General features: G+C 55.0%; 1 protein-coding gene across 1 annotated transcript in view; it reads left to right on the top strand.

Moving 5' to 3' along the window:
- The window catches only part of FAM53B (family with sequence similarity 53 member B), a 70,941-nt gene that overhangs the window by 4,790 nt on the left and 45,804 nt on the right, over positions 1–20,347 (top strand). Inside the window, exons 2-3 of the mRNA XM_082721683.1 lie at positions 3,200–3,254; positions 16,418–17,196. Of these exons, the coding sequence (XP_082577809.1) occupies positions 3,200–3,254; positions 16,418–17,196 (834 nt within the window). The remainder of the gene's footprint in view (positions 1–3,199; positions 3,255–16,417; positions 17,197–20,347) is intronic.

Raw genomic sequence — 20,347 nt, 5'->3', positions numbered from 1 at the left:
CCCACTTTCACGTGCTCCATGAGAGAGCGGGGATGGAGCTCACTGAGAACAGGGGACGCGGAGGTGTTCCTTCACGTCGTGAGATCTGAGTGTGAGTGATTGCTGCCCTCTTCTCCCCAGCTGTCCGGCGGGTGCTCTTTCCCCTTCTCCACCGAGTTTTGACTTGGCATGAGCCCATCGATTTGGGGAGGTGGCAAGTTCTGCCCAGTGAAAGTCTGTTTCCATTGGCCCTGCATTTGCTGGGTGAGTGGCGGCAGGAGCTAGATAAGCGTGGGCAGACAGGTGGCCATCGCTGTCGGTCACCAGATAGTCACGTGGTGCCCAGTCTGTGCTGGGACTAGATGGCAGCCTTAAGAAGCTTCATTCTCAGGGGCAGAGAATAAGCACAGAAGCAAAGGAACGGACGCAGGCGGTGCGGACACTAAGAGGAGAGTGTGGGTGGGGAGGGTGCCCTTTGGCTGGGATGGTCAGGGAAGGTGGCCTGGTGAGGAGCTGGTCATGGAGAGACCTGAGGTGGCAGCACTGCACATGTCTCCTGTGCCCAGGCTTGGCTCTCACGGGCCGGGTGGCTGTGGGGGGAGGGGTAGCCGGGTTCTGTTCTGGTGGCTGTGGGACGTCACGGGAGCAGAAGAGCAACTTCAGCTGCCTCTGGGTTCTGGGTGGAGAATGAAGGTGGGCCCAGGACACAGGCCCCGGGACCAGCTAGAAGGCTGGTTCGGTCTCCTCGTGGAGGGTGGTGGCTCAGAGCAGGGCTTTGGGGGGCAGTGAGAAGCACTCCCATTTCAAGTGTGAGTCCTCCAGCCTGGGAAATGAACGGTCTGCAACCAACAGGGCCTGATCCTTGCTGAGGGAATGAATGCACCAGCCAGGAGAGCCTCGGAGTCCCTGTGGCTCGGCCCGGTGCTCCCCTCTGTAGGCCCAGACCCCAGCCTCTCTGGTGCCCACACAGGTGTCCGCAGTCCCTGGGAGGGCCCGGATCTGGAGGGCCCCACCTTGCCCCTCTGTCTGGAGCACACCGGCTTTGTGGAAGGACAGGTGAGCGGGCTGGTTCCCTGGCTCACTTCCTATTGTCTGTCAACCCCAAGCCCTCCTCGGTGGGCCTGCGTGCCAATGCTGCAGACAGCTGGCTCCGGGATCCTTGCTGTCTTCTGCTTTCCCCGGCCCGATCTGGGTTTGGGTTTCTGTGGGCCACCGGCCTTGGCTCACTTGGCCACCTGCCCCCTCAACCCAAGTGTGGGCTGGGGACTCTGGTTCCCCAGCGGGTATTTGCTTGGCGCCAAGGTGCTCTCGCAGTGAGAGTTGTCTCCCTTGGCTGCCAAGGACCCTGGCCTTGGCAGAGCCCGACTCATGACTCTGCACCATCCCCCTGGAAGCAGAGCCTGCCTGGCGTCCACGGGCTGTGTGCTTGGTTGTTTGGGGCTATGTGGCGTGGAGGTAGGCTCTCAAGTCATTGTCACCCATTCTCCATTTGGTGGCTTGGCTGTGGGCTTTCTGTGTGGATCCCGCTGCGTCAACCACGTCAGTTGGGAGGGAGGCAGACGCAGATGTCTTTCACTTTTTCCAAATAATTCCTCGGATGACTGTGAATGGGATGGTTCAGTCCAGGAGGACAGCCTGTCTTGAAAACACAACGAGTATTTGAAGCTGAGGAGGGCACCAGAGCAGGCCCGCCCCGGCGCCTTGTTGCTTGTAGGCGTCTTCTGGTCCTTGAGAGGAAGCCAGGGCTGACCTCTCGCACCCCAGTACCCTGGCCTGGGCCGTCTCCTCTCTGGTCCCACACTCCCTGTAGTGTAATGGTTTGTGGGACTGTGTCCTCTGTGAACTGTGAGCTTCCTGAGGGCCCAAACAGGCCTCCTTCACCTCTGTGTCCCAGGCTGGGCAGGAAGGACCCTTAGCAACGAGGCTGGTGAGCACATGGCTGACCAAGAGCAAAGGTCTCTGAATCAGGGAGCTGGGGACAGGCACTCGCCACCCTTTTATCTGGGAGGACCGGGCGTTCCTAGTCACCTCCGCCCTTCTCCTTCCAGGCCCCAAAGCTCCAGGGCCTGGGTTCCCACCCACTTCTCAGACAGGATGCCTGCGTGTCCCTGGTATTTGGGGCTCCTCTCAGAAGTCGGAGTTCTCTTGGACAGGCTGACTCCTCTGGGACAGAGAGCTGCTTCCCCCGTCATGGGCTCAAGCCGTGGTGCAGCCCGCATGTGAATAATCACCAGTACTTAGGAGTGGGTGAAGGAAGGAAGGAGGGAATGGGTCTTAGGAACACTCGAGGCAGACCTTTCTTCCTAGAGCCCCAGTGGGCACCGTCTCCGCCTCACTAGAGGTCAGAACAGGCCACCTGACCCATGCCTCAACTAGTGCAGGGGAGCCTAGAATGTTCCCTGTGCTCAGGTTACTGTGTAGCCATGGAGCAGTGCCTAGTCTTGGAGCCTAGGACCCAACTGGCCTGTCCCTTTCCCAGTGGCCGTAGCATTTTGTGAGGCTCGGTGTGAGCCTTGAGGGGAGGCATGGGATCCTTATGGTGGGAAGGGGAGCCATTGTAATACGGTGCCAAGGAGTTCAAAACCCTAGCTCTCTGCTGCAACCAGACATAACCTCTGAGTTTCTGTTTCAGTTCAGGGAGAGTGCCTGGGGGGCCTCCTTGTTGCAGCAAAGCAGCTTTGCATGGTGCAGGGCCCCCCGCTTGCGCTCTAACTGGTGCTTCTGTGGAGAGGATGAGTTGCTGTTCTCCTGGTGTCTCCGGGGAGGGAGGGAGCTGGGGTGGCAGACGTGCCTCCGCTTCTCCCTGGGGGCTCCTCCTGTCACCAAGAGGCCCCCTCTTCTCCCAGCCTGCGCTGTGGGGTGGCCTCTCTACAACCCAGCTCGGTGACCGTGTGCATCACACCTCCTCTCGCACCCTCCTCCCCAGCACTCACATGGAAAAATCCCCAAGTGTCAGAAGTCGTGGCGCTTTCTTGTGTGTGTTTTGAAGCCATTAACTTGATGAACTCCATAACTCACTGGAGACTTTGGACGGAGAGCCCAGGTCTAATTATGGGCAGATGTTGCCTCTTAGAATGCTTTTTTCTCCTTTCCCTAATCTGACGTTGGCAGAAGGCAGTTACCCCTTTAATTGTGACTTTAGCGAGGGATCAGTGCAGGGTCATGTACAAACGTGCTTCTTATGACTTGAAGAGTGAATAGCTTTTCTGGTTGTTTTCAGCACACGCCAAAGAAGATGAGTCAAGGACCGACACTTTTCTCTTGTGGAATTATGGGTGAGTAACCAAGGTGGCTGTGGAGAGTCGTTCTCTGGTCCTTCCACCAGGGCCTGAGTCCCCAGGTGAGATGCTGGAAGCCCTTTCTGGACACAGGCACACACGGCAGCCGTGGGTCCCTTCTCTGTGCTTGAGCAGTCTCGGGCCCGGCCGTGCCGGAATGGCAGCCGGGCTGTGGGGCTCAGGGAGCCGGCGGGCCCTGGGGTGTGGCTTCCAGCTGTCATCTCCAACCATAACGTTGAGAGTTTCTGTCTGGTTATTAAGGTAATCATGTTCACTTTGATACATTGGGACGACGTACCATAGTGTAAAGTATAAAATAAAAATCTCTTCTAGTCCCAGTACCCGGTGAGAACGCCTGCTAATATTTTGGTGTATTTTTAATGTTCTTTGAATTTCTTACATGGCCAAGTCCACAATGAATGAGCGATTGTATAAAATTATATACAAAAAACTTTTTTTCTTCTGGTTTCACTTAGTAGTCCTTACTCCCATTTCCCCCAGCGCGGTAGCGTTGGCCCCTCCGTATGGTTTAATGAGTGTGTAGTAACACACTAGGTATCAGCGGGTGCTGACCGATGTCACTGTCTTTTGTTTGTTGGGAGGAATGGCCGTGTTCTGTTCGCCATTGTGACGAACAGTGACTACGCGTCTAAGTCTTTGTCTTTTGTCGGCCTTCTGGATTATTCCGTAGGAGTTCCCGGGAGTGGCTTACAGAGGCCGGGGGCAGGGACATTTTGAAGGCTCTTGCTTTTGTTGACATGCTTTCCAGAAGGGTTGTCTCAGTCTCCGGTGCCCATGCAGACACAATTACTCTTTCTCCTAAGGGGGAGGCTGAGATGACTGTATTGATTATGTTGATTTTTCTGAGCTCCAGAGGATCGGGCACTATCTCTCCTTCCACTGTCTCCCCATGGCTCCCGCCCACCATGGGGACACCCTGCTGCACGAGTTTCTGGAATGTTTGCACCGAGGCAGCAACCAAGTTCCCGTGGTGGGTGACTGCTGTAGGCCTTCCCGTCCCAGGCCTGTCTTCACAGGACTGTCAGGTCTTCCTGCCTCTTTTCTCAGCCTTTGACTCTGTGTGCAGTGTTTTCTTTGTCTTCTTGAGACTCTGTCTGGTAGACGGGTGGTGATGGCAGAGGGGTTGCTGGGTGTGTCATAGTAAGCACCAGGCTCCTTCCTCACGACGCTGTCTCTGGGACGCTGCAGCAATTCTGCTGTGGGGCCGCGGAGGCCGCCCCATTCGCATAGGGGGACACCAAGAGCTCATGAAGCGACTCCCCACCAAGCTGCCTTGGCAGAGTTGGGCCCAGGTTGGGGGAGAACAAAGATGGTTTGCTTCTTAGTCCCAAGCCACAGCTTGGTGGGAGAGCCCCAGGTGGTCCTCTTGATGCTGCCCCCCAGAGGACGTGGAAATAGCGAGATCACCTGGCCTTGGTTCCCCCACCACGACACACTTCTGAAGCCTGTCCCCATATGGGGCTTGACTGAGCCCCTCTGGTGGTTAACGGCTTTCAACAAACCCTCAGCGACTTAGCCACGTGGCTCAGAGGCTTGCCTCACTGCCTGCTTCATGGGCTGGGCTCGGTTTTGTGGTGGCGAGACTGCCTTTGTCCCGCCAGGAAGCAGAGGGAGGCTCCTGGGCACACTCAGCTCCTCGGGCCCGGACTTCAGCTCCGTCCCCTGGTGGTGGAGGCACCGGAGGCGCCGGGCTTCATTTCAAGGCTGCCTGATGTACGCTGGCCCCAGGGCACGGCCAGGGAGCAGGGGAGCGGCCCCGGGCGGTGGGGGGTCTGCCGAGCCCTGTCGCCTGCCCTGTCGCCTGCCTCCTCGGCTGTTCTCTTCTGTTGGCCAGCCCCTCCTTGATCTGGGGAGACCCTTGCCCCTCTGACATATGCTTTTCGTTCCCCAGGGTTCATTTTGGCGGGTTGTTCCCGTAGGTGTTTATTGAAGATCTACTATGTTGTCAGGCACTTGGCCCAGAGAGGGAGAAAGTCAGCCCCTGCAGTCAAGAGGGTTTCTGTCTAGTGGAGCCGAGAGAGCGAGAAACAGAATTCCCTGTGGATTGGGGTCCTCAGAGCTGAGGGCAGATCAGCCTTCCTGAACCCCAGTCTCCTCCTCTTGCAGATTGTAGTTTCTGGTAGGATTTAAAGAGACAGCAGCACACAGAAGGCACCAGCTCAGTCCCTCCCACCCGCATCCCCTTCCTGGGCGCCTTCCCAGGCCTTTGTGCTGGTGGAAGCTCTGGGGACTGCTCTGGCCATTTTACCCTGCGCATCGAGGTGTGGCCCCACCTGCACCGTGAATGGGAGGGCGTCCGAGGCAGTGAGGTCTCACCTTCCGCTTGCCTGCTTTTTAACGGCCCTGGGAGGGTCTAGCTGGACTTTTCAAGAGGCTTTTGAGCCTTTCCAGGACTGGGTCGATACTCAGACAAGACAAAATGTCCCATTACTATAATCACCAACCCCCGTCTGTCTCCCGGAGATAATGAACTCATGTTCTGGCCCCGATTGGTGGAATTCTCCCGTGATTGCTGGGGGCAGGTTGGCCCCATGACTAAGGGCGTTTCCCTCCCAAGCGCCCACTGCAAGGGTCCTAGCTGGAAGCCAGGGCAAGTTTGAGTTCCCTGAGCATTCTGAAGAGAATCCAGGCAAGTGCATTGGAGTGGGGAGTGTAGCGGCCTGTTTGCTTCCTCTTAAAAAGCCACCCTTCCCAGGAGCCCAGCCTCCCCTACGCCCACTTAGATAAAGTGCCTTACTCATGTCATCAAGGGCTCACCACAATGTGTTCTCTTTAAGTACTTTTTGTTATCGTGAGCTGAATGGGCTCCTCCCCAGCGTTGTCTCCCCCCCCGCCCCCCCACACCCTAAGTTCGGGAACTTGATAGAAAGAAGCAGTTTAATGCCTTCCCAGAGTAGGGGAGAGAACAAAGCCAGGATGAGGGGTGAATGGCAGAAACAGGGCACAGTGGGGCCCGGCCACCGCCCAGCCTGCTCTGCACCAGGGCCCAGCACTCCTTATTAGGTTGTGAGCCCAGCCCGGTCCCTGAAGGGCTCTTTGTAGCAGAGACAGTGTTTGCCTCTCGGTTTCCTTTCTCCCCTCCCGTAGCATCCCGAGAGCGCTTTCTGTGCCGAGCGGTGATTTCCTCTGCAAGTGGCTTCTTTGGGGAAGGGCCACGTACATGGCTGGTTCCTGTGTTCTTAACACGGGAAGCCTCGGTCAGGTGGCAGCTTCAGGGCCGTGGCCTGTCCCCGGTCAGCTGGCCTGGCAGGCGGGCCAGCGCTTGCTGCTGGCCGTGATCTCTAGTGGGTAGGGAAGGGGGCGTGGCCGCACCTGACAGAAGCGCTCTGCGCTGGGAGCGCAGGGGCTCCCCCTCCCAGGTCAACAGTCACTCGCCCTGCACGAAGCTTCTTTGCGCTGACCCAGTGGCACACGTGTGTCAGTTTAATCTTTTTTGGTGAAGCAGGGCAAGCGGGGTGAGAGCACGCTTCGCTCACCACCCTTGGCTAATTGCACCCATTAAATGAGTTCCGTATCGCGGGGACAATGGACACTACACATTCCATTTTCCTCACCACTCAGGCGAGGAGAGACCTGGAAATCAAATAATATGTGAGGAGGCAAATGCGATACCAATTATTGCAGAAGGGCCACTAGGAAAAGTCGTGTAAATACAAGTCAATGAACAGAGAACAAAACAATTCATATGCTAAAAAAAAATTGCATGGAAACCCATAATTACTTTAGGAGTTATGGTAATAAATTATTTATTAATGTAAATTATTTCACAGGCAGAGAACATAGAGAAACTTGAGCAGAAGGATCATGCATTATGTATAAAAGGGAATTGTAAAAATATTATAGCTGTCCTGCTTGTGCTGCGCTGGTTCAGGTTTGTCAGCATTTTAATTACAAGCCCGTACTTTCTGTGTTTAATTACTTGGCTGTTAAATTCTGCTCTGTACATGAAAGGGTTGTTCCCGGGGGCACTCTCTGTATTAATTTCTACAGGGTAAACCAGTTGGCCGTGTTGGGCCATGCAGGATGGAAAGATTTCACTTTGAGATTTCATAGCTTTTGGTCTTTTCACTCTGTCACTTGTTGAAAGTGGAATGCAACGGCCCCTCATATGAGAAAGCTGGCATTCGGAGGTGGGACATTTTCGGTTTCCTAGAACAGGCATGTGACCGAGGCTGAAGGGACAGTCATAGCAGCCGCTGAGCTGCCCAGGCCAGTTTCTGGTCTCTGCTGCTGCTTCCGTCTCTCGGGGCTAGCCATTTGGAATATGACCATTGGACCAGAGCCTCCTGTAAGGAACAGGTTAGTAACTGAAATTGGCAAAAGGGAGCTTTGTTTTCATTTTTAAAAGTACATCCCTATAGAGGCATGCAGAGGAATGATTTTTTTTTAATTTACTTTTTATTTTTTATTTATTTTTATTTATCGTGGGCATATGTGTGATTTTTTAGTCCCTAAGGTAGTTTAAGGTTTGTCTATAGAGAGTGCTCTAAATGGCCCCTCGCACCGTGCATTGGTTTCTGACAGTGTTTCTGGAATAAAATACAGGCTGGAAGTAGGTGCAAAGTGTAGTTGGCACAGGATGGCTGTTTACAGTGTCAAGTGAAAAGGGAGCCTCCCGGGCTGCCTTCTCAGCCAGGCTGGCCTGCCTTGGGGTGCGGAGGGGTCCCAGTGGTGCCAGAGGGAGGGGAATGAATGACAACTGCCGGACTGACTTCGGGCACCACCCAACACGGTGCATTGCCAGGTGGAGAGGGGCAGCCCGGCCCCACTGCAGGAGCGTGGCCTTGGGACCGCAGACTGTGCTGTTGGTGGGCGCTGTGGCCCTGGGTGAGGTGTGACGCTCTTCTGAAGCTCGGGCTCCCCACTCATGTGACCGGGTGCACTGCGATGCCCCACGGTTGAGTAGCGTGCGTGCGACGTATGCTGTCTGCCGCCTCAGCAAGGAGCCCGGCAGGGCGTTGGTTAATCACCAGTTAAGACGCGTTTCTCGGCAGTTTCCTGACCCGTTCTCCCGGCTGCTGGCTCTCTCCTCAGCTCTGCTGCGTGTTCATCTCGGAGATGAATCACAGGCACGTACCCATTTCTGATGCTCCGCATGTACCCACATCCAGGACGGGGGTGCCAAAGAGGGTGGGCAAAAGTGACCTTTCTGGCCCTTCACAGCTCTTGTTGTCATTGGGGGTACCGGCTCCCTCCACATTCCTGGATGACCCCGGGGTCAGGTTGGGCACCCTGCCTCATACAGGGGGGGCGACTAAGGCCCAGGTTCCTAATGGTGAGTCTGGTGTGTTTTTTACCCCTCTATTCTGTCTGTTGGGAGATCCCACCAAGTCTCTTTTTGTAAGAACAGCAGCTTGCCAGAAGCTCTGGCAGCTGCCATGGGCCACCCCTCCCCAGCTGGTGAAGGCAGGGTCCTGGTTACCACTCGGAAGTTAGCAGCCTCTCAGCCTCCAAGGCAGGCTCCTTGCTTCCTTGGATGGGGCTGGTAGTGTGTCCTCTCCAGTCATCCTCATGCCCTGTCCTTGCACCTTAGCCGAGGAGCTTGGTGTCCTGTGTCCCTGTCCCTGAAGCAAGGACGCAGCTGACATTTTATGGTTCATCGCTATCGAGAGGCACCACCGGAGGCGAGGCCTGCTCAGGCAAAGCCCGAGAACCTTTTCTTCCTGACATAGCTTTGAACTCTCTGTTCTGATGACACAGGGAAAGAGGCACTCCAGGGGGCCAGGGGCTCTGAAGTTCATTTAAAAATCAGTGACCCCCTGTGGGATAGCGCAGGTCATTGTCCTTCATGGTTTTCCCGTGTTCTTTTTTGTAAGATTGGCTTCATAAAGCCGCCTTCAGAAAGATCTCTTTCCATTTCCTACTGAAAGGGCTAGGGAGCTTCTACCCTAACAGCGAGCATAGAGTCTGCAGTCCTGAGGTCAAGTTAGCACTAGCCAAGCCACAGGGCGGGGGAGAGAGAGAGAGAGTCCTCATCAGCCCAAGTAGATAGGTGTGAAGTCCAAGAATGAGTCAGCCGGTCTTGATGGGGCTGGAGGCTCGAGACCCAGGCTGAGAGGCTGCAGGAGTCCAACTTCTCCGGTCTTTGCTTCAGGTGCTTGGCCTTTTCTAGAAACCACATTCTGCTGTGGTTCTGTCACCATAAGGTGGCCTGTAGCACACAGCACACAGATGTCCAGGGCTGTAAGTCTCCTGGCTTTTGAACAGAAGAAGGCTGCGGTCCCCTAAGAATCTGGGCCCCTGGGAATCTCCCTTCAAGTTTAAGGGTAGGAATGGAAACAAGAACATTTGAAGTCAGAGGCTATTTGTGCTTCTCCGAGTGTTTTCTTTCTTTGAGCTCTAGATCTGTGTACTCAGCAGCCTTCTGAACCTCCCCAGTCTGGGGGCGGCAGGATGGGTGCCTTGTGAGCAAGGCTGGGTGGGGATCAGGGGTTTTGTTCCCACGCGTGTGAGCGTTGGCTTCTCCCACGCCTCCCAAGCTGGTGCGAGTCTCCAGAGACCTCAGGCTCAGATGTCAAACCTCACGTTGTGGAACCTGGGAGGTCACCTAGTCGGGCCGTCTGTGAGAGACCTGGATGGTTGGTATGCTTTTGTATGAGTTCGCGTGGTTTCTCTTCCTGTCTCGAGGTAGAGCTTTGTGGGTGCTTACCACACACACACACACACACACACACACACACACACACCTGTGAAGAATCTCAGTCTTGTGAAGATAGGCTCCCTGGGGAATGGAGCAACAGGAGAGGACAGGGGACTTCCCTGAGGGGGTGTGGCTGGGGCTGGTGCGCGCAGGCTGTGGGCCATCATGCTGGGTGTCCTAGGAGGAAGGAGAGAGACCTCAGACTCTTCCCCTGGCTTCCCAGGCCTCTTCGCGTGGCTCTCCACCAAGAAGGTGCTGGGCAGCTTGGGCCCCCGCCCCCTTCTGTGAGAAAGGGCCCTCCAGGGATGTGAAGGGTTAAAAGGTTCCTTCTCTGTTGTTCTGCTTCTTATTACCGGCTGGAAACAAAACAGACACCAAAGCACCAACTTCTGATGGTGGTCTGAATCCAAGTTTGTAGAAACTGGAAGGGTCACGCCTTCAGGGGCGTCCTGGGTGTGGCTGGATGGTTTGAGTGAGAGCCCCCCCACCCCCCACCCCTGACAGAGGCGTGAGAACCCCAGCGCTGGGGCAGCCTGCAGGAGCAGTTCTCCATACCTTTGAGTTCAAAGAGCCCGAGGAGCTTATTCAAATGCACCCCCCCCACCGAGATTCTGTTTACCAAGTAAAGGACTGGGCCTGGGAATCGCATTTTATCACCCCAAGGGGCGCTCCTGCCAACCCAAGTGTCACAAAACCACACTGAGGAATACCGGTGCAGAGCGTATAGGTTCCCGCCCCAGCCAGACCCCCAGAGCTTGGGCACAGGAGCTGAGCCTCGGCTGAAGATGCGTCGTCCAACACTGTCCTCCTTGTCATGGTGCTGCCGCTGGCAGAGCCCGCTGTGCCCTGGCAGGCCCTGTCCCAGGCAACTGTTTGATTCTTAGAATAGCTCTGCAAGGTCGTTCCTATCTGTCTCCCTCATTTTATAGACGAGGGAAATGAGGCTCTGAGAGAGTCAGTGACTTGCAGAGCTGAGGTGCAAACGCATGTCCACACCCTCCCACCATCCCAGGTGACCCCTGCTCCGTGGACTCCCCAGGTCTGTGGCCATTGTCACTTCTGACAGAGTTATTGCTGTCTGTGCAGAGTGGTATTGAATGGAGGGGCGGGGGTGTCCTGTATCCTCTCCTCAGAGCCCTGCCGGGGCCCTTTGTCCAGAGTGACGTCAGGGCCAGAAGTTCGGGGCTGTTTGCCATGAAAAAGTAGCTTCTATTCCTGTTTCTTTTGTCTGGTGACCTGACCCAGCAAATTGCTTTCTGTTCCCTGAGCGAAGGGGGAAAACACAAGGGCTAAACATAGCCTCGATTGTTTTTACTTTTCTGATATTGTACTTCTTCAAGCGATAAAGATAGTAACAATTAAAATATTATCTGCCCCTCAGACAGACCAAGTGGCCACCTGGCTGGTGTTGACACACAGTAGCAGCACTCGGTGTTGGACAGGGCTTTGTGTTTCCAGACTATCTTAGACCTCACACTGCCAGCCAGACTCCCAGCCGCTTCGCACGCAACTGTCCATGTCCTCGGGAAAGTGGGAAGTTGAAGGCAGAGCCCCCAGGGTGGACCTCGCTGGTCAAGGAGGGGTTACTGGGGCCAAGGATAAGGGGCAAGTGGCGCTCATGGCGTCAGATAACCGCCCATGGCCGGCTCTGCAGCTTTTATCTGCACATTATCTGTTCCTTCCTCTGCCCACCACCGGCTAAAGTCTGCTCTGTGCCAGGCTCCACGCTGGGCACTTGTGGGCTGCACTGGGTCAGTGCTCAAGAGCTTATGGCTCCGTGGAAGCAGACATGTAAACAGATGATTAGGGTTCAGTTAACATCTGAGCCATAAGATTGAAAGTCAGTCCAAGAGCTGTGGGCGCCCAGTGGCTAATGTGGAAAAGGCACATGAACAGAGAAGGTGATGTTGGAGTTGGCTCTTAAATGATGAGGAAGAGATTCTTGCTGGAAGGATAGAGGCAGGAGAACAGTGCAGGCCTATACAGAGGTGTCAGGGCTTGAAAGAGCTGGTGTTTGGGGGCAAGCTACAGATTGACTGCAGACGCTCGTCTCTCGTGTTTAACCAGTGGACCTGGTGGAGAACTGAGTCTTCGTCATCCCCAAGGCACAGGCATCTTACTGCTAAGGTCATAGAGGGTCACCCTTACAACAGAGCCTAGAAGGTCACCCTGACAACCCTCGCACAGGCAGGCAGGAGCCCGTTAGAGTAGCCATCCAACCCCAGGCCCCCCGGGGATTTTGACAGTCCACCTAAACAGACGGAGCTCCCCCTCTTGCGTGTAGATGTTGGCTGTGCGCGTTTCCACAGCTGTTTCGTGAACATTCATTTGACGAGGACTCTTTTTCAGGGCTGTGCACCCCCGACCCGAAGGCGTGAGCTTCCCGGGATCGTCCAGGGATCGTCCGGGATGGTTTTGATTCTGCTGCTTCCTGTCTGACTTCTGATGTCACAGGAGGGTCGCTGTGCCTGGAGTAGGGTGAACAGGGCAGGCGGCGAGTAGATGGGTCTGGACGGCAGGTCAAAACTTTTCTGTTCTTTCTTGGAGGCCACGGGCTGCTGTATGGGGACGGACATGACAAGTGTGGGCCTCGGGAAGTTCTCTGGAGGCAGTGAGTGGGTGAGCCTGGAATAGGGAGGCCTGAGGGCCCTGTCAAGAAGCACCAGGATCACGGGGTGGCCGTTGGGGAGGAAGGGCACTGCCAGGTGAGGGGGACTGAACCTTCATGCTTCACCGGCTCCGAGGTCCCCTTTCTTTTCATGACTTCCCTGGAAATGGGGTCAGTTCCGGGGCAGGGAAATTAAAATGGAATGAAAAGTGGTGTCCTTTGGTGGTGGGTTCGGTTCTTTTTAATTTCAGGGTTTCCCAGGACCTGGGATGGAGACTGCCTGTAGTGACCCTCGGGTTCCCAAGGCAGGGCCACTGTGGCTCCAGGTGGGGACCCTCACCGCTCTGTGGCTGGGCCTGCTGGGTCCTTGATTAGCCACATTCCTGGCCCATCTGGTGCCTTAGTGCCTTGTCCCAAAAGAGAAGTTGGTGGCCAGCGTTATTCTAAGGGAACTCCCTGAAAGACCGAAGGAGCAAAACCCAGTGGAGGTTGGGCTCATAGGCCCTGACCCTGGCACAGCACCAGCGGCTTAGTGGCCACGTCCCCCACACATGTGGAAATATATTTGTCCTGAAAGAGAATGTAGAAACTGTAGCAAAACAAACAGGAAATAAATAAATAAATAAATAAATCAGCTGGCTCTCTCCCATTCGGTTATGAACATTTTGGTTTATTTTCTTTTTATTTTTAAAAGACTTTATTTGACAGACACACAGCGAGAGAGGGAACACAAGCAGGGGAGTGAGAGAGGGAGAAGCAGGCTTCCTACTCAGCAGGGAGCCCGATGCGGGGCTCCATCCCAGGACCCTGGGATCATGACCCAAGTGAAGGCAGAGGCTTTAACCCACTGAGCCACCCAGGCGCCCGGTTTACTTTCTTTTAATCATCACATATAACATACATATTTTACAAAATAGGGATCATGCTATCTATATAGTTTTTCTATCCTGTTTCTTTAGGCTTCGAATTACATAATTAACATTTCTCCATTTCATTAATATTCTTTGGAACTGTACTGTTTTCATGCTCCTTATTATTCCCTGATCGTTTATGTCACCAGCCCGACTGGAGGGCGTTTTAGTTGTGTTTATAATGTTGTCACTCGTATCACTTTTTCTTTTTAAGATTTATTTATTTGAGAGAGAGCAGGAGTGAGAGAGCATGAGCAGGGGGGAGGGGCAGAGGGAGAGGGAGAAACAGCCTTCCCACTGAGGAGGGAGCCTGACCCAGGGTTCAATTCCAGGACCCTGAGATCATGACCTGAGCCGAAGGCAGACACGCTTAACCAACTGAGCCACCCAGGCGCCCACTTGTGTCACTTTGAAGAGCATCATTACACAAATCTGCCCTTTTTTCTGAGGATAACTTTTCTTCTTGTAAATCAGCTAACAGTGACTCAGTTGATGTTAGCTTGTATTTCTTTTAATTTTACCTTATTATGAGTTTACTGATCTTTCAATTGCCGACGAATGTCAAATTGAAAGTGTTTTAGAAGAATCACGGCTGCTCTAGGGGCAGTGAGTAGTGAAGACATATTTTGAACAGCATAAACGCTACTTGTGAAAATGTAGCTTATGGAAATACTTTATCAGATTTTGTTAAAGGGACACGCATGGAGACCTGCTGTGTACCAGGGCCCAAGAAGATTCCTGGAGGAGGTGAATTGTACGCTTGTGACTGTCCTGTTTTCTTCCCCACTGGTTTAAGGAAGAGCCTCTCCCGCATCTCCAGCTTCTGAGGCAGCCTCCTGGGGAGCAGCCTCTGGGCGGTTCCTCCTGTGTCCCCTGTCCAGAGTCCCAATCCCTTAGGCGTGTCTCAGGACTGGCAGGGTGGTCTGCGTGAAGAAGCAGGCACATTTAGCCCCGATTTGGCTCATCTTGGCTTGGAAGGCTCCTTTTGAGCCTCACTGGTCATTCCCTTTGAACCTGTCCAGTAGCTGCGGACACTGAGCACAGGGTCAGTCCCTCGCTGTGTCTTTCAGTGTCTTTTAAGAAGTGGCCCCCGATTGAGGAGATGGACTTGTGGTCCTTGCTGACTGGTGCACTCACGTGGGTTTCACCATGGTTTGTCTGAGTGGATAGCCCATTTTGCATGACTCAGAAGGTCACTGAGGGCAGCCCCGATGTTGGGCTCCCCTTCGCTGTGGTGTAGTGAAGAGAGCAGGGCACTGGCGTGGGCCAGCCGGGGTTAGCCTCCAGACGATTTTTTTTTTTTTTTGAAGATTTTATTTATTTATTTGACAGAGAGAGATCACAAGTAGGCAGAGAGGCAGGCAGGGAGAGAGGAGGAAGCAGGCTCCCCGCTGAGCAGAGAGCCTGATGAGGGCCTCGATCCCAGGACCCTGGGATCATGACCTGAGCCGAAGGCAGAGGCTTTAACCCACTGAGCCACCCAGGCGCCCCCCTCCAGACGATTTTTAGCTGTGTGGCCTCGGACTACTTTCTTACCCTCCGTATGGGGCACCCGGTGGCTTTCAGCCACCATCCAAGATAACTGCTCTGTGACCACTGAAAGTGCTATGAGAATCCATGTGCATCAGACACCTGCCCGAATGTCATTTCACGTTTTGCTTCTGTCCTGACGACTGATGGACTCTAGCCGTAGTTTTCTGTGTATTCTCATGTGTACTGTTCATAAAAGTGTGCAGATTTAAAAAAAAAAAAAAGACCCAGAAACGTGCTAATATGTGGATCCCTGGCAGCACATGCTGTTTCTCAGCTTTGCTTTTGTATTATAAACTCGAATACAAGAACTCGGTCAGGTTTATCTGTGCCCTCCTAAGGTCCTCAGCACAGTGCCTGATTCTTTAGTAGAAAAACACCAAATAGTTCCTGAATATTTCACTAAAATAAAGGGTCAGGTACAAAGCCAGCATTTCCTAGTGGGGTTAGCTTATTTATTCATATGTTCAAGTAGAGACCTGACGATGTAAGTTTAAATCATGCCCTGTGTCTGTGCAGCCGAAGACACGCTTCTGCAGATTTTGACACTTTAAACATCCTCGATCTCGGTGAGGAATCAGGTGAGCACAAGGAAGGTGCTCCATAGTTGGCTGTCATTGCTGATGATGTTGATATTATGGGGCATTTTGATAGAGGGAGGCACAAATCAATACAGTTTCCAGTTTCTGTTGTCAGCGAGCATTTTATTTTATTTATTTTATTATTTATTTTTTTAAATTTTATTTATTTATCAGAGAGAGAGAGGGGAAGAGAGCGAGCACAGGCAGACAGAATGGCAGGCAGAGGCAGAGGGAGAAGCAGGCTCCCTGCTGAGCAAAGAGCCCGATGTGGGACTCGATCCCAGGACGCTGGGATCATGACCTGAGCCGAAGGCAGCTGCTTAACCAACTGAGCCACCCAGGCATCCCGTCAGCGAGTATTTTAGAGATAGAATTCCGAAGAGCTAACCCGCAGCACTGCCCGCCTCATTTGACCATGACCTTCCCAAGTACCAAAAGATACCTCTTGGGTCGTGGTCTTCTGCCAGGGCATCAGGCCCCAGCTTGAGTGGGGATGGAACTGCTGCAGGCCAGGGAGGGTTGGGGCAGGTCGGCTTCCCACCTAGAAGAGGGGAAAACATTTGGGTTACAGCTGTGGTTTTGGACTTTCCCAGGAGGCAGTGTGGACTGTTGGAAAGAAAGACGCGCCAGGAGGCCTGGGCGGGGGCGGGGGTGTGCATCCCCGGCCTCGCTCTGCACCTCACTCCACACCGTGGGACTCACACCCCCGCTCTGGGCCTCCGTTTCTCATCCATAAAGCGAGGTTGGACTGGAGGGGCTTTGAAGGGCCTTCCTGGCTCCAAAGTCCTGTCTAAAATGGGCTCTTGGTTGTGGAGATGGAGGGCTGGCCTGGAGGCCTTCTCAAGTCCTGTTTTCTCTCTGTCGTTCAGAAAATGACAGATGGCGCGAGCTGGACAGGAAATGCCCTCTTCAGATTGGGCACCCGAGCGCCGGCATCTGGGAGTGCCTGCCTGAGAAGTGTCAGGACAGCCCCCTGTGGCACCGGGAGGCCGCGACCGCCTGTGCCGTGACCAACCTGATCAAAGACCTCAGCCTCAGCGACCACAATGGGAACCCCTCAGCACCCCCCAGCAAGCGCCAGTGCCGGTCACTGTCCTTTTCCGATGAAATGTCCAGCTGCCGGACATCGTGGAGGCCCCTGGGCTCCAAGGTCTGGACCCCCGTAGAGAAGCGCCGCTGTTACAGCGGGGGCAGCGTCCCGCGCTACTCCGCCGGCCTGGGCACCATGCAGAGGAGCTCCAGCTTCAGCCTCCCCTCCCGGGCCAACGCGCTGTCCTCGCCCTACGACCAGGCGGGATTCCACCACCGATTCGGAGGTCAGCCTTGCCAGGCGGCGCCAGGCTCGGCTGCCTGTGGACAGGCGGGCGACCTCTGGAGCCCCGACCCGAGCCCCGGGGGCGGGGGCCGGCTCGACATGCAGCGGTCCCTGTCCTGCTCTCACGAGCAGTTTTCCTTCGCGGAGTACTGTCCACCCTCAGCCAGCAGCACGCCTGCCTCCACGCCAGAGCTGGCCAGACGCTCCAGCGGGCTGTCCCGGAGCCGCTCGCAGCCGTGTGTCCTGAACGACAAGAAGGCGGGAGTCAAGCGGCGGCGCCCGGAGGAGGTGCAGGAGCAGAGGCCTTCCCTCGACCTGGCTAAAATGGCACAGGTAAGAGCCCCAACCCCGCGGGAGGCATGGCACAAGCATCTCGGTGCTCTCGGGGGCCTCTGCTGGTCCTGGCCTGTCCCGGGCAGAGGCGGAGCGCCACTTTCAGAAGTGCCCGGAAGCGGGTTAGGAGTCCTTGTTTTTTAAGTCCTCTTCAAAGAAGGATGAAATTGAATTTTTTTTTAAGTATCTCTTTCTCTCCATTTAAAATCAGAGACACAATGCTAGCGGTATTGGAGCAGAGTTGGGGTGTTGGGGAGGCATAGACCATCGTCATCAAACCCTGGTGGTCCCCTTCCAGCACTTTGCTGGAGCCTCTATCCCCGGAACCCAGCCCTGCGGCACAGGCCGGGACTCACTGACACTTGGATGATGCTGGCCCTGAGGTCAGGACCACGGGTCATGGTTTCAGAGGGTGAGAGATGGGGGGAAGGCACTTACTCCTTTGATTAAACTGTCAGCATCACGAGACCCGAAAGTATGACTGCCACCCTCTGTGCCACCTTTGTAATCATCCCCACTCTTGGCTAGGCGAGACCTCAGGCCACATGCCCTGGCCCTTGCACTCTGTCCTCTGTGTCTTGGAGTCCTGCCTTGTGCTAACACTGAGCTCAGGGACCAGTTTGAATGAGATGAACTTGGAGTGAATACACTATCTATGGGACAGTCTCTGAGTCTGGGTGCCAGCTGGGTTTGGTTCTTACGGAGGAGGCCTGGGCAAGACAGTGAGGTTCAGGGATGAGGGTTGGCCCTTGTGACCCAAAGTGGGGACGGGTGGGTGTGGTGGGCAGGGTGCAGTCTCTCTCTTCTGTGTCCTCACTGGGGACCCTCCGGTGCTTCGTGGTACGGTTTAACTCTCGTCTTTGCATCTTGTCATGGAAGCATTGGTCACCGCGACGTGTTAAGGGATGGAACCTGGCTGGCCTTGCTCATTAAGCATGTGGCCCCCTCCGGGCAGGCAGACTCCTGTGCCCCTCCTCTCTGTGGGCAGGATGGCCTCCCTTCAGTGCCCAGAGCTGCTTTTGCCTTAGAACAGAAATGCTACTTCTGTAGATGGCATTTCCTTCATTTCTCTGGCCCCCCTCCCAGCCTAGAGGTACCCACCCCCACTACAAAAGAAGAGGGGCAGGTATCCTGAGCCTTGACCATGCGCCTGGCCCCAGAGTCCAGACTGTCTGGCCCTTTGCTCCAGAGCCCGGCCCTGGCCTGGGGCAGCCAGAGGACAAGCTCGTGATGTGCTCTGCCGTCCCCTGTGCCGCTGAGGCTCCACCCCCCACCCCCGCACTGTCCAGGTTCCGTCACTCCTCCACGGGTGTCCCTTTCTTTTTCCTGAGTAGCGGACATTCTTTGCTTTACTAGCTAGGCAACATCAAACCCGCGTTCATTTACTTGGACACGCGGTTAGAATTTTCCTTCCCTGGAGAAATTTAAATAGGTAAAAAGGCTGGAAAGGTGACAGATTTAGGTGACTTTCGGAGGGAAACCCAGAGCCCTGAGTCCTGGGTGCGATAAATTGCTTCAGTTAAATTTTTAATGTTGAGCTTATTTTATTAGCTAATAAGCTAGATAGGTAATAAAAGCAGCTTACACATGTTATTCTGTTTTACTGCCCACAAGTTGGAGTAACCGCACGGGCATCACTGGAGACGTTTCCCGTCCTCACTTGGGTAGACGCTGTTTGAAAATATATTGCTCGGTGGGGCTGTGCCCAGTTGTGTAGATTGCTTCATTGGCTTCAGGCAGGCCTCCAAGATCCTGGGGAGGCCGCCCTGATTCCGCCTGGTTTTCTCTAGCCAAGGCCTGGGTAGGGCAGAGTCCGGGGAAAGTGAAGACGGGGCCCCTGGGAAGGGCGTATGCCAGAGGGGGAGGCTGGAACCCTGGGGATGGACCCTGAACCAAACCACCCCGACCAGGCCTCTGGAGCCCCAGGCAGCCCTCTCTCCACAGGGCCCAGCCTGCTTCGGCTCCCCTGCTGGATAATTTATGGCCTCACGAGGTAGACCTTGCTTTTACAGGAGCTTTGAAAGCCAGGCCTGAGGCAGCCCCAGTACCTTTGCAGAGAGCCCTAGATCCGTCCTGGAATGTGAAGGACCCTGTGCCTGGGAACCCCGTGAGCTGAGCCTGTCACTGGCTTACAGACACCTGCCTGTGGCCAGGTGACAGCTGATGTGGGCCTGCTGTCCCCAGATAACAGCCTGTGTGGGCTGCGGCTTTCTGAGCATTTGTCACTGCTGGGGAGGAAGCAGGGTCTGTCATGTCTGGGAAGACAGGCTTGCACTGGGGTCAGCACGGCTCTGTTTCTCCAAGCTGGATCTTGGACTCTTTTTCATAGGTCTTGTGATCTTGGTTTAGAAATACTCATTTACGGGGGGTGGTGGGGGGTGGCGGGCAAGGGATGCTAGCGGAGCATCTTTGTGAAGGAGCCCCTTTGTGTGTGTCGATCTGGGACCAGATGTGCGAGATGGGTGCGCAGCGCCTTTTCGGTTGGAGTGACTGGGAGTTCTGACAAACCCCAGCTTCCTGCAGGCGCTGACTGGGGCTGGGCACACCTGCCGGCCTGCGATGAACACGCAGGCGCTCTTCTCCAGCTGTTAGGGCACCCAGAGCAAGGCGGGTACCCAGAGCCCCTCCAGCCTCATCCATTATGGCCCCTCCTGAGATCCTTCTGGAACACGGTGTTCACTTTTGGGTCTGCATTTGGAGGCTGCCGGGGGACATCAGCACATCAGAAGGCCTCCAGAGGAGTGGCAGGAGGCTGGCAGCCCTGGCACATGGCCTCCCGTTTCTGCACAGCGGATCATACTGCTGCCGCCTCTGCCGCCGCTCCTGCCCCCCAGGACTGTCAAGGTCGGGGGGGAGGAAGGGAAATAGTGTGCATGCATGCGCACGTGTGTGAGATGTGTCGGCGTGTACGCATGCATCTGTATCTATGGAGACGTCTGTGCATGTCTCCTTGTTGGTCTCTGCATGCGCGCGCGCACACACACGCACACAACCCGGCGCCCTGGCTGGCATGTGTCGACGGTTACCATTAGCATTGCTGCTGCACGTCTTGGGAGGGAAGGCTCATTGTGGGCGACTCCAGAGGTGGAACTGGGAGAGAGGGTGACGGTCCCAGGAGGCACGCTCCATGCATGAGAAGGGCTCCCTTTTT

Source organism: Mustela nivalis, assembly GCF_964662115.1.
Source record: "Mustela nivalis genome assembly, chromosome: 2".
Lineage (NCBI taxonomy): Eukaryota > Metazoa > Chordata > Mammalia > Carnivora > Mustelidae > Mustela > Mustela nivalis.
This window is presented reverse-complemented; position numbering and strand designations above follow the sequence as displayed.